Here is a 12,726-nt window from a genome sequence, read left to right as displayed (position 1 = left end):
CTCTCTCTCTCTCTCTCTCTCTCTCTCTCTCTCTCTCTCTCTCTCTCTCTCTCTCTCTCTCTCTCTCCATTGTATTGTATTTTTAAATCTCAAAATTAATTATGGTGTACAAAAGAAATTTGAATAAGAAAAATGTTGGTTGTACCGTAATGAATGTGACGATTTTCCTATAGTTGATGTGGAGAGGGTTAATCAGTGGAAATTGGTTGATGAAAACACTAAATAGAAAATGCGTAAAAACAATAATTACTTACCAAATCTGTAACATTCTTCAACCATTGATACAAGGTCGGTGGGTGGATGTGTGTGTGTTTCAGGCGTCATCAAGCACACAGAGTGGTTTCAATTTAAAGTGATAAAACACTCTTGCCAGATTGTTTTTATCAATAATGCCAAACAAACCACATCCAAAACAAAACAAAATACGAGAAATCATCTGTTTAGATTTAAATTAAGGCTCCGTGGCTGTGCGATATGATGTCTCGTCTTGCCACAAAAATCAAGCAATGTTAAGTGTGGTCAGTGGCCGGATGGTTGACAGTGATTGGAATATTCTGGCAATTACCACACTTGACTCAGGTGTAAATGAGCACCTAGCTATGGGCAGTGACGGATATTGTTGTAAGAGTGTAAATACACTTTCCTACTCACTTCATTTCGTGTTGTTTTCTTTTTGGCATTAAACATTTCAAGCTGGTAAACTCATTGATTAAGGGCCATGTAGACGAGTGTGTTAAGTGAAGCAGCGATATAAAGTCTACACACGTCTGCTGGAGATATAGATACACAGAGATAGTTCATAAGAGTTATCGCCGTCCCTATTCCGTCAGATCTAAAAATAACCAAGGTTTTGGTTTGGTTTCAACATGATCTCAATATCGTATATTTATTTGGGAGGCCTTCCGAAACTCCTAGTGCTAAGGGAAACAACTCAAATATTCCCTTAACTTACCCTAATAAAAAATAAAACCTAATACTCTTAACTAACCCTCATAGGAAAAACAAACACCCTAGTACCTTTACTGAGACGTATGACTAACCCTAATAGAAAAATAATCCTCCGATCTCGAGCTAACCCTAATAGAAAAAAAAGGCTAGGACTGCTTTCAATACTTCTCAAAACAAAATGGCGACGGAAAACCAAAACTATGATCGTATTAGGAAAGTTTAAACTTTCACTACTCTATCAAGGTTTGTTCTATAGTTTTTAGAAGACACAGTAAGTCCCTCCTTGCCCACTATGGGAGGTGAGGATCCCCACCCAGAAAGCAAGTTTGAACACATATATAGGGGGATAGAAGACACAGTAAGTCCCTCCCTGCCCACTATGGGAGATCAGGAACCCCACCCAGAAAGCAAGTTGGAAAACAAATATAGGAACATAGAAGACACAGTAAGTCCCTCCCTGCCCACTATGGGAGGTCAGGAACCCCACCCAGAAAGCAAGTTGGAAAACAAATATAGGAACATAGAAGACACAGTAAGTCCCTCCCTGCCCACTATGGGAGGTCAGGATCCCCACCCAGAAAGCAAGTTGGAAAACAAATATAGGAACATAGAAGACACAGTAAGTCCCTCCCTGCCCACTATGGGAGGTCAGGAACCCCACCCAGCAAGACACAGTAAGTCCCTCCCTGCCCACTATAGGAGAGTGACAAGACAAGAAAATCCCCATATGTAGTAAAGCAAAATGGCTACGCAAAGAAAAGAACATCAATGTTACAATTTAAATATTTATTTAAATAACGGTAGAATACGAAAATAAGGAATCAACAATCTATTTATTTATTGAATTCAGGCAATAATGAATTATAATTATAATTATAATAATGATAATAATCCATAACATACATCATCATATACATTGTAGGTACAAGATAACACGCTTAAGTGGAATTATATTATAAATCCTCAAGTCTTTTCCTCCTCATCATTGCTGTCTCCAAATAGCCCTAAGAGAACAGGATGAATGATTGAATGAATGAATGAATGAATGAATGAATGAATGAATGAATGAATGAATGAATGGATTGACGAATGAATGAGGTTCGGAGGCCGCAATGATAGACACACACACACACACACGTCACTCGTGCATACAACAATCACAAAATATCATTCGTCCAAATATTTATTTAACCCCCACCCCCCCCCCTCTCCCCTCTCCCCAAAAAAATTTTTTAAAAACCTCATTCGCTGGGGTGGGTGTGGGTGGGGGTATTTCAAAACAAATATTGTTTGTATTTTTAGGAGTATTAAAAGTGATTGCGTTAGTTTACGATTATTTCAGTTCCGACCCCCCCCCCCCCCCCCCCCCCTTGAACTTGATTGGATAGAGAAATCAAGCACAGACTACATACCAAGAGAAATGACCGATGTGACAAGGTCTGTAGTGTCTATGAAATACCGTCAGACACGGGTGAAAAGATGAATACAAGAAAAAAACTGAAAAAGAAAAACCCACAAAAAATCGTGTTTATTTTGTTTTGTTTTGTTTTGCTGTTCTTCGAGGCAGGCTCATTGTCTTGGGTTTTTTAAAGTTTTTTTGTTTTGTTTTGTTTCTTATGTTCTTTCTACTTTGTCTGGCACTGTTTCACAAACACAAACACACACACACACACACACACACACACACACACACACATAGCTTTTCAGGTCGTAATCAGGACTTGCTTTCCTAATTTGTTACAAGAGAAATTAAGAAAAAGTAAGACAAAGGCGAATTAGTTCAAATAGGGAACAAGGTTATCCCAAGAGCAGACTGTCAGTGTCAGCGTCCATAGTTTGAGTTTGAGACCATCCAAAAATCTCATCCAGACACAAGCAAGCACAGGATCCCACTAAGAGAAACACATTCAAATGTTTACATGATTCCAAACAACAAATATAACAATAACAATACATAACAGACGGATGGTTTAAAATATAATAACAAAGTAATCCTTGAGAGTCATTGGGCCCTTGGAGTCTGAGTTTATCCCGATTTCTATAGCCTGAAACGGACAATAGCAATTGCTTGCTATCCTTTGGATAGGACGCTAGTCTATCGCAAGGGATGATTTACAAGTTTTAAAATATTTCATCTCCTAAACTTGAACTATACATTTGACTGTTTTTCCCTCCCAGCCAAAAACTCTGACAAGGGAAAGGACAAAACCAAGTACTTCAAGTACTGTAATCTCATTTCACAACAAAGACGAAAAACAACTCTTGCACTTACAACAGATATAAAGGGATAGAAGAGTGACCTCCTGCCCACAACGGGAGGTCAAAGGACCCTGCTATCCAGAAATCGTGCGACAAATCTATACAACGACCGTAGATATTCACATCCAAGACTCTCAACAAAGCTGCAACTGCAAGCGGTCGCCATAAGTCATCTCATTAATCAAATGTCTGTACAACAAAAATGTATCAATCAACTTCCAGATGCGTGCATAAACCGTAGCAGCGTGAGAAGACGATGAAGAAGAAACTTTTATGAGGGAATTTATACACTGGATGGTTTTGAAAGTTCATATAGAAATAATAATAATAATAATAATAATAATAATAATAATAATAATAATAATAATAATAATAATAATAATAATAATAATAATAATAAATCAAGTATATATTTATGTACAATTTTAATGAAATATTATTCACCACAACCACCCGACTACACTTTTCCCTCTCGTTCTCTACTTTGATTTACAATTTACAACTTTCCACCTGACTGCAACCAAGGGCAACAACAAACTAGGATCTGTGTTAAAATGCAAGGCAAACGTGACAAATGCAACGTCCCAGCATAGCAATCCAATCACACAACACACAGAGTCAGTTAGTAATATTAATATTATTACAGGATTGAAGAGGTTTAACGGCACTTGCAACACACATGGGGCATTTAAGCGTGTGGAAAAGTAAGATGGCTGGCTTAGTAGATTTTAAACCCAAAAAAAAAAAAAGGGGGGGGGGGGGGCAGGAGTAAATCAGTAGAAGAAATGTATTTAGTCATGGCCTCTCCTGGATCTTTGCTGAAAATGAAAATATACGCCTATGTACTATTACTAACAATATTTAATTCCTATAGATATAAAACCTAGCACATGCAATACAAGATCTGTTTGTTTTTGTTTCTAAGGGTTTTACGGCACTTACAACACATTTAGGTGATATTCATATCAGCGCCAGTAAGGAAATTGGGTAGTAAAAACATTCTAGATGTACAATTAAAAGAACTTGAGGAAAAAGTAAGATAAAGGGAAATTAGTTCAAATAGGGAACAGATGTAGATTCCAAGAGCACGCTATTATCAGTCAGTGTACTTAGTTTGAGATCACCTTAAAGTCTCATCCAGACACCAGCACAAGATCCCACTAAGGAAGAAAACAATCACATGTTTAACTATATGCATTCCACTGTTTCCCTCCCGGCCAAGGACTCCCGACCAGGGCCAGGACAAAACAAAGTAATCTCATTCCAAGACAAAGACAGAAAGTAATTGGAAAAACAGATAGAGGGGGATAGAAGACACAGCAAGTACCTCCCTGCCCACTATGGGAGGTCGGAAACCCCAACCAGAAATCAATAGATGGATAAATTCAATCCATCACTGGCTATTACTACACAAAACTCATGGAGAGATTTGACGTTTGTCTTGTGTACAACGACCACACTGATTGTCTTTTCTTTTCTTCCCCGCCATAAAAAGCTTTATGATAAATGAAGGGTGGATTCCCTGGGCTAAGACACACCAAAAAACATTCAAAATACATTCTATATTTGCCATTTTCAGGTAGATTATAATATTAGCGTCTTTGCACATTTTTTTTCCTACATACTAAGTATTCCAATTCTCATTACTACTGGAATCTTTCAAAATAAATCAAACAAACAAACAAACAAACAAACAAACAAACAAACAAAAAATATAAATATAAAAAAACAAACAAAATTTTTAATGGTAGCACGTCTGACCGGTAATCAGAAGGTCTGAGGTTCGATCCCCAGTTGAGGTCGACTGATTTTTTTGGGATGGTCTTTTTCTTCTATTTTTCTTTCTTGCTTTGTCTGGCACCTTTCATACACACTTGTTATGATATTTATCAGTAAGTACCTCCCTGCCCACTATGGGAGGTCATGAACCCCACCCCGTAGACAGGTCTGGAAATGGTTCGGACACGTTAAGAGGTGAGAGAGGGAGTTTGTGGGAAGGAAAGTATTGGATATACAATTGGCGTAGCGGGAAAGAGGAAAAAGGGATGCCCCAAGACTAGATTGATGGATGGATAGGGTAAAGGACGAGATATGAAAGAACTGGGCCTGGAGGAGGATGATGCTATGAACCGAGATGTAAAATGTGGGATAAGCTGAAAGAAGTAGAATAAGTCAAATGGATAGAACGCTTTAATTGGACAAATGAAGACAGTTGAGTATTGTTTTTGTTTTTAAGGGTTTTTAAGGTGCTTGTAACACATTGAGGTCATATCAGCGCCAGTAAAAAGAAAGAAAATGGAAATAGTCAAAATATTCCTAGATTTACAATCAAAGCACCCAAGAAAAAGTAAGACAAAGAAGAATTGGTTCAAATAGGGAATTGATATAGAGCATACCGTCAATATACTTAGTTTGAGATCACCTACAAGTCTCATCCAGACACCAGTACAGGATCTTACTAAGAGGAACACACTCAAATGTTTAACAGAATACATAACTAACAATACATAACAGAGAGATGATTTACAAGGGAAAAAAATATCATCTCCCAAAACTATAACTATACATTTGACCATTTCCCTCCCAGTCAGGGACTACGACAAAGCAATCCCATCCCAAGACAAAGACAGAAAGCAACTCAGAAAACAGATGTATAGGGGATAGAAGACACAGCGTGACCTCCTACTCCTACCCACCATGGGAGGTCAAAGACCCCACCCAGACAAATGAGTAGGTGCCTTTCAAAACGTCTTAGTCTTAAGTCGCATCCTGACTGATAGAAAATAAGTCAACACTCTCCAGCTGTCTTTTGGACTACATGGAATCAACAGAGAACATCTGGAGTTTCAAAACACTCAGTCAGGCTATTTTTGATGAGGAACACAAGGCAAGTTTTTTCCTCTATAACTCAATAAATTAATGATTTTAACAAACACAGTTCTCTTTGAATGAAGAAAATGGGACTTGGTCTGGTACGTTTTGAAAGTCACCTACTGGGATAATGTGGATGTTTCAGGTTTCTCCTGTGTCTACAAAACACAATGAATGTGAATGATGAATTCGTCTTTACTGTTTCAGACATCCTTTTTTGTTGTTGACTGAAACATCCACTTTATCTGTCTTCATTGATCAAATTGGAGGTTTCAGACATCCTTTTTTGTTGTTGACAAAACATCCACATTATCCGTCTTCATTGATCAAATTGGAGGTTTCAGACATCCTTTTTTGTTGTTGACAAAACATCCACATTATCCGTCTTCATTGCTCAAATTGGAGGTTTCAGACATCCTTTTTTGTTGTTGACTAAAACATCCACAGTATCCATCTTCATTGATCACATTGGAGGTTTCAGACATCCTTTTTTGTTGTTGACTAAAACATCCACATTATCCGTCTTCATTAATCAAATTGGAGGTTTCAGACATCCTTTTTTGTTGTTGACTAAAAAAACATCCACATTATCCATCTTCACTGATCAAATTGGAGGTTTCAGACATCCTTTTTTGTTGTTGACTAAAACATCCACATTATCCATCTTCATTGATCACATTGGAGGTTTCAGACATCCTTTTTTGTTGTTGATTGAAACATCCACATTATCCGTCTTCATTGATCAAATTGGAGGTTTCAGTCCATTTACCTCACCCTACTCAAGATGTGAATTAAGTACTTGGCAGCTACAATCCATTGTTTCTGTCCATAAAAGGCCTGAGAGTTAGAGGTCACATCTCTCTTCTTACAGGTCCAGGGTTTACACCCAAGAACAAAAGTAAGAAAGGTAGGACTAGTTAAATATAAATACGGACCGAATTCCCCAAGTCATGCGGACAAATAAAATAATCAATCTATATAAAACCAAAGCAATTCATAATCCTTAAACGAGTTGCGATGGACTGGAGGTGTGGGGATGGGGGTAAAGAAACCTGACCAGATTCCTTGGATAATTTTTATAAAATAATAAATAAATAAAAATAAATTAAAATTTTAAAAATAAATAAATAAATAATTAAAGTAAAATTAAATTCAAAAAAAAAAAAAGAAAAATTAACTAGTAAATTGCATTTTTGGAAAAAAGGAAGTAGGTATCACTCTCCTTTATACAAGTTGGTTAGCCTCCACTCCAAATAGAATTTTAAAAATTCATAAATGAAAGTCAAAATAGTTTTCACCTCTGTGACAGCTTAATATCAACACGACAATTAATATCATACCGTATGCCATATTATCATATAATAACGCCGAAACAAAACTGAAATGAGATACTTTACAATTTCAATCGTTGCCCAGACAGCAACGCTGTTAATGGTTAGGTATTAGTTTTACACCTGAGTACGGTGAGAAAATGTGAGTAAAGAGCCTTTTCCAATGACTCAACTACGCTCCAAGCGAGGCTCGAACCCAGGACCTTCCAATCCAAAAGCCCACTAGACCACATAACTGCACATCCACCCAACACAAACCTTGATTTCTTTACACTCAAACTCACAAGTAACAAGGACAAACTATACATCAGTTTTGCAGAAAAACAAGCTTTTCATAACAGCATTAGGTTCTTATCCTAAACAGATTTGTCTTTAAATTTTGTTATGTACACTCCAGCACGGTTTCCTCAAACTCATTCCAATATCCTGAATTTTATCCTTATTATCTTTGTTATCATTACATTCATTATTATCTTTGTTATCATTACATTCATTATTATTCTTTGTTATCATTACATTCCATATTATTCTTTGTTATCATTACATTCATTATTATTCTTTGTTATCATTACATTCATTATTATTCTTTGTTATCATTACATTCCTTATTATTCTTTGTTATCATTACATTCCTTATTATTCTTTGTTATCATTACATTCATTATTATTCTTTGTTATCATTACATTCCTTATTATTCTTTGTTATCATTACATTCATTATTATTCTTTGTTATCATTACATTCATTATTATTCTTTGTTATCATTACATTCATTATTATTCTTTATCATTACATTCCTTATTATTCTTTGTTATCATTACATTCATTATTATTCTTTGTTATCATTACATTCATTATTATTCTTTGTTATCATTACATTCCTTATTATCTTTGTTATCATTACATTCATTATTATTCTTCGTTATCATTACATTCATTATTATTCTTTGTTATCATTACATTCCTTATTATTCTTTGTTATCATTACATTCCTTATTATTCTTTGTTATCATTACATTCCTTATTATTCTTTGTTATCATTACATTCCTTATTATTCTTTGTTATCATTACATTCATTATTATCTTTGTTATCATTACATTCCTTATTATTCTTTGTTATCATTACATTCATTATTATCTTTGTTATCATTACATTCATTATTATTCTTCGTTATCATTACATTCATTATTATTCTTTGTTATCATTACATTCCTTATTATTCTTTGTTATCATTACATTCATTATTATTCTTCGTTATCATTACATTCATTATTATTCTTTGTTATCATTACATTCCTTATTATTCTTTGTTATCATTACATTCCTTTCTCAAACTAATTTTTACCCCAAACACGGTTTCCTCAAACTAATCTTACCCAGCCAAAGTTTGTTTTTTTTAAAAATCAATTAAAGAAATGTTAATGCGTCCAGTGATTTATTGTGACATTATTGACAGTTATGTGTGTGTTTATCGCGTGCAGGTGTGTCCATCACTCACACACTCCATCGCCATTTCGCATATCTGAAGCCTCTCCATTTATTCTTATCACTTCGCCATTCATTCTAATCTCAATGCCACATGCCATGATTTGAAAATGGGTTTGGCAACGACAGGAAATGAATCTTGTGATAGAGCACCCCCCCCCCCCCCCCCCAACACACACACACACTCATGTACACACAGCTTGTAGCACGTCATTTGTAAAGTTATCTCCCTCAACCTATCCATAAAGAAAATAAATAATAAATTTCCTTTTTTTTTTTCATCCTCAAGCTGAAATTTGTCTTGGGGGTCTATTCCAAGGGAAGACTGGAATAACCCAGGTGTCAGCCACACAAATTGACCTAGGGAGAGCTGACTTGCTGAAGGAAACACAACGCGATGGACATTTGAACCAGGTATCTTTCAGGTGCATTGCAAAGTCCATACTGTTGTCCATCACTCACACACTCCATCGCCATTTCGCATATCTGAAGCCTCTCCATTTATTCTTATCACTTCACCATTCATTCTAATCTCAATGCCACATGCCATGATTTGAAAATGGGTTTGGCAACGACAGGAAATGAATCTTGTGATAGAGCACCCCCCCCCCACCCCCAACACACACACACACTCATGTACACACAGCTTGTAGCACGTCATTTGTAAAGTTATCTCCCTCAACCTATCCATAAAGAAAATAAATAATAAATTTCCTTTTTTTTTTCATCCTCAAGCTGAAATTTGTCTTGGGGTCTATTCCAAGGGAAGACTGGAATAACCCAGGTGTCAGCCACACAAATTGACCTAGGGAGAGCTGACTTGCTGAAGGAAACACAACGCGATGGACATTTGAACCAGGTATCTTTCAGGTGCATTGCAAAGTCCATACTGTTGAGCCAGCCCCACCCCCCCCCCCCACATCAAGTCCTTATGGCAAGAAATAGTTTCCTCGAACGTTTTAGCATGTCCTGAGGAGTTGGAGGAAACCGTGTTGGAGTGTACACAAATCAAACATGTCCACTGTATCTTAACAAATGTGACCATTTCCTGGTAGTCGGCAAGGAGAGGGTTAAAAATTGAATCGCGTCTCCAACTATGCACCTCCTGACTTCTGACCAAACTGATACGTAAATATACATGTTAAATTATAAGACACCATGAGGACTATTATAGTCATATATTGTCATATCAAAGAATCATCTCCTCTTAAATTCTACCAGAGAGTAAGAAAGAAAAAAAAAAAGAAAGAATTTTAAAAAAACAATCAATGATTGTTAAAGTGGGAAAAAATGCGCAAAGAACCGAGGGATGAGCAATGTACGTGTGAGTGCACAATATTTGAATGAATGAATGAATGAATGAAGAATGAATATGAATGAATGAATGAATGGATCAACAAACCTCTCTCAATATTACTGTCTTTATTTGTGCATACCTGCCTTGAGTCACTAACATAGAATCTGTATTTTCTTATATGGAAAAAAAAGAAAAAAAGGTAAAAATTGCATGCTAAATTCTGAACCAATCTTGGATGCATGAATTTTAAGCGATGTTTTTATTGGGTTTTTTAAAAAATTGGCTGAAGAATGGTTTTGAGCTCGAAATGTTCCATGTTTGTTTGGGGTTTTGTTTTTCAAAGCTGTTATTATATTTGTTTTTGTTCAATACTTTTTACAGTCCACAGCTACTAACAGCTTAGTTTCCATCACTTTTACATCTGGAAATACAGAATCTATCTCAGGAAAGGACAGGTCTGCTTGCTAATACGTGACACGAAGGAGATTATTCCAGGATATCTAATACGTGACACGAAGGAGATTATTCCAGGATATCACATACGTGACACGAAGGAGATTATTCCAGGATATCAAATACGTGACACGAAGGAGATTATTCCAGGATATCTAATACGTGACACGAAGGAGATTATTCCAGGATATCTAATACGTGACACGATGGAGATTATTCCAGGATATCTCATACGTGACACGAAGGAGATTATTCCAGGATATCTCATACGTGACACGAAGGAGATTATTCCAGGATATCACATACGTGACACGAAGGAGATTATTCCAGGATATCAAATACGTGACACGAAGGAGATTATTCCAGGATATCACATACGTGACACGAAGGAGATTATTCCAGGATATCAAATACGTGACACGAAGGAGATTATTCCAGGATATCTAATACGTGACACGAAGGAGATTATTCCAGGATATCTCATACGTGACACGAAGGAGATTATTCCAGGATATCTAATACGTGACACGAAGGAGATTATTCCAGGATATCACATACGTGACACGAAGGAGATTATTCCAGGATATCAAATACGTGACACGAAGGAGATTATTCCAGGATATCTAATACGTGACACGATGGAGATTATTCCAGGATATCTAATACGTGACACGAAGGAGATTATTCCAGGATATCACATACGTGACACGAAGGAGATTATTCCAGGATATCACATACGTGACACGAAGGAGATTATTCCAGGATATCACATACGTGACACGAAGGAGATTATTCCAGGATATCTAATACGTGACAGGAAGGAAATTATTCCAGGATATCTCATACGTGACACGAAGGAGATTATTCCAGGATATCACATACGTGACAGGAAGGAGATTATTCCAGGATATCACAATCCGTGTGCAAAATCTGTTATTTTGTTTATTCTCCACCTCGGTGATGGGTGATGGTATTCTTCTTCACAATGATAATGATAACGACGACAACCATTAAGATGATAAGATGATGATGATGATGATGATGATGATGTAAACGATGCTGACTATAGCCAAGCCAAATCACAAAGCTCTCTATCAACACTGTCAACGTTTATGCCAAATAGCTGTAAGTGTCCTTTTGGCCGTCCAAACGAGCTAAGTACTCTTTCTCTATCAATATGTCAATGCATTTCTGGGGGAGGAAAAAAAATTGGAAAAATTGAAAAGGTTAAAATGGGAAGTAGATGTGGGTTTAAAGATTCGAAGTGTAAGTAGATTGAATGGCTGAGGCAAGTAGATTGAATGGCTGAGGCAAGCAGATTGAATGGCTGAGGCAAGTAGATTGAATGGCTGAGGCAAGTAGATTGAATGGCTGAGGCAAGTAGATTGAATGGCTGAGGCAAGTAGATTGAATGGCTGAGGCAAGTAGATTGAATGGCTGAGGCAAGCAGATTGAATGGCTGAGGCAAGCAGATTGAATGGCTGAGGCAAGTAGATTGAATGGCTGAGGCAAGCAGATTGAATGGCTGAGGCAAGCAGATTGAATGGCTGAGGCAAGCAGATTGAATGGCTGAGGCAAGTAGATTGAATGGCTGAGGCAAGTAGATTGAATGGCTGAGGCAAGCAGATTGAATGGCTGAGGCAAGTAGATTGAATGGCTGAGGTAAGTAGATTGAATGGCTGAGGCAAGCAGATTGAATGGCTGAGGCAAGCAGATTGAATGGCTGAGGCAAGCAGATTGAATGGCTGAGGCAAGTAGATTGAATGGCTGAGGCAAGTAGATTGAATGGCTGAGACAAGCAGATTGAATGGCTGAGGCAAGTAGATTGAATGGCTGAGGCAAGCAGATTGAATGGCTGAGGCAAGTAGATTGAATGGCTGAGGCAAGTAGATTGAATGGCTGAGGCAAGTAGATTGAATGGCTGAGGTAAGTAGATTGAATGGCTGAGGCAAGCAGATTGAATGGCTGAGGCAAGTAGATTGAATGGCTGAGGCAAGCAGATTGAATGGCTGAGGCAAGTAGATTGAATGGCTGAGGCAAGTAGATTGAATGGCTGAGGCAAGCAGATTGAATGGCTGAG

The 12,726-nt window shown here is 37.1% G+C and overlaps 2 protein-coding genes across 5 annotated transcripts in view; both read right to left on the bottom strand.

Moving 5' to 3' along the window:
* Positions 1 to 727, bottom strand: part of LOC144958009 (uncharacterized) — a 20,495-nt gene extending 19,768 nt beyond the window's left edge. Inside the window, exon 1 of one of the 2 annotated variants that reach the window (XM_078889597.1) lies at positions 652 to 727. In XM_078889597.1, the coding sequence (XP_078745723.1) occupies positions 652 to 687 (36 nt within the window). In that variant the 5' untranslated portion in view covers positions 688 to 727. Of the gene's footprint in view, positions 1 to 254; positions 339 to 651 lie in introns of those variants that run through there. The other variant, XM_078889598.1, reaches the window with a different exon arrangement.
* A 1,035-nt stretch (positions 728 to 1,762) lies between these two features.
* The window catches only part of LOC144958013 (cullin-1-like), a 38,409-nt gene continuing 27,445 nt past the window's right edge, over positions 1,763 to 12,726 (bottom strand). For 2 of the 3 annotated variants that reach the window (XM_078889603.1, XM_078889602.1), the window contains exon 20: positions 1,763 to 11,837. In XM_078889603.1, coding sequence (XP_078745729.1) covers positions 11,757 to 11,837 — 81 coding nt within the window. In that variant the 3' untranslated portion in view covers positions 1,763 to 11,756. The remainder of the gene's footprint in view (positions 11,838 to 12,726) is intronic. The other variant, XR_013642288.1, reaches the window with a different exon arrangement.

The sequence above is a fragment of the Berghia stephanieae genome, chromosome 12, assembly GCF_034508935.2.
Source record: "Berghia stephanieae isolate SIO BIC M18660-M18661 chromosome 12, UCSD_Bste_1.3, whole genome shotgun sequence".
NCBI lineage: Eukaryota > Metazoa > Mollusca > Gastropoda > Nudibranchia > Aeolidiidae > Berghia > Berghia stephanieae.
The sequence above is the reverse complement of the archived record's forward strand: the minus strand, read 5'-3'. Positions and strand labels throughout refer to the sequence as shown.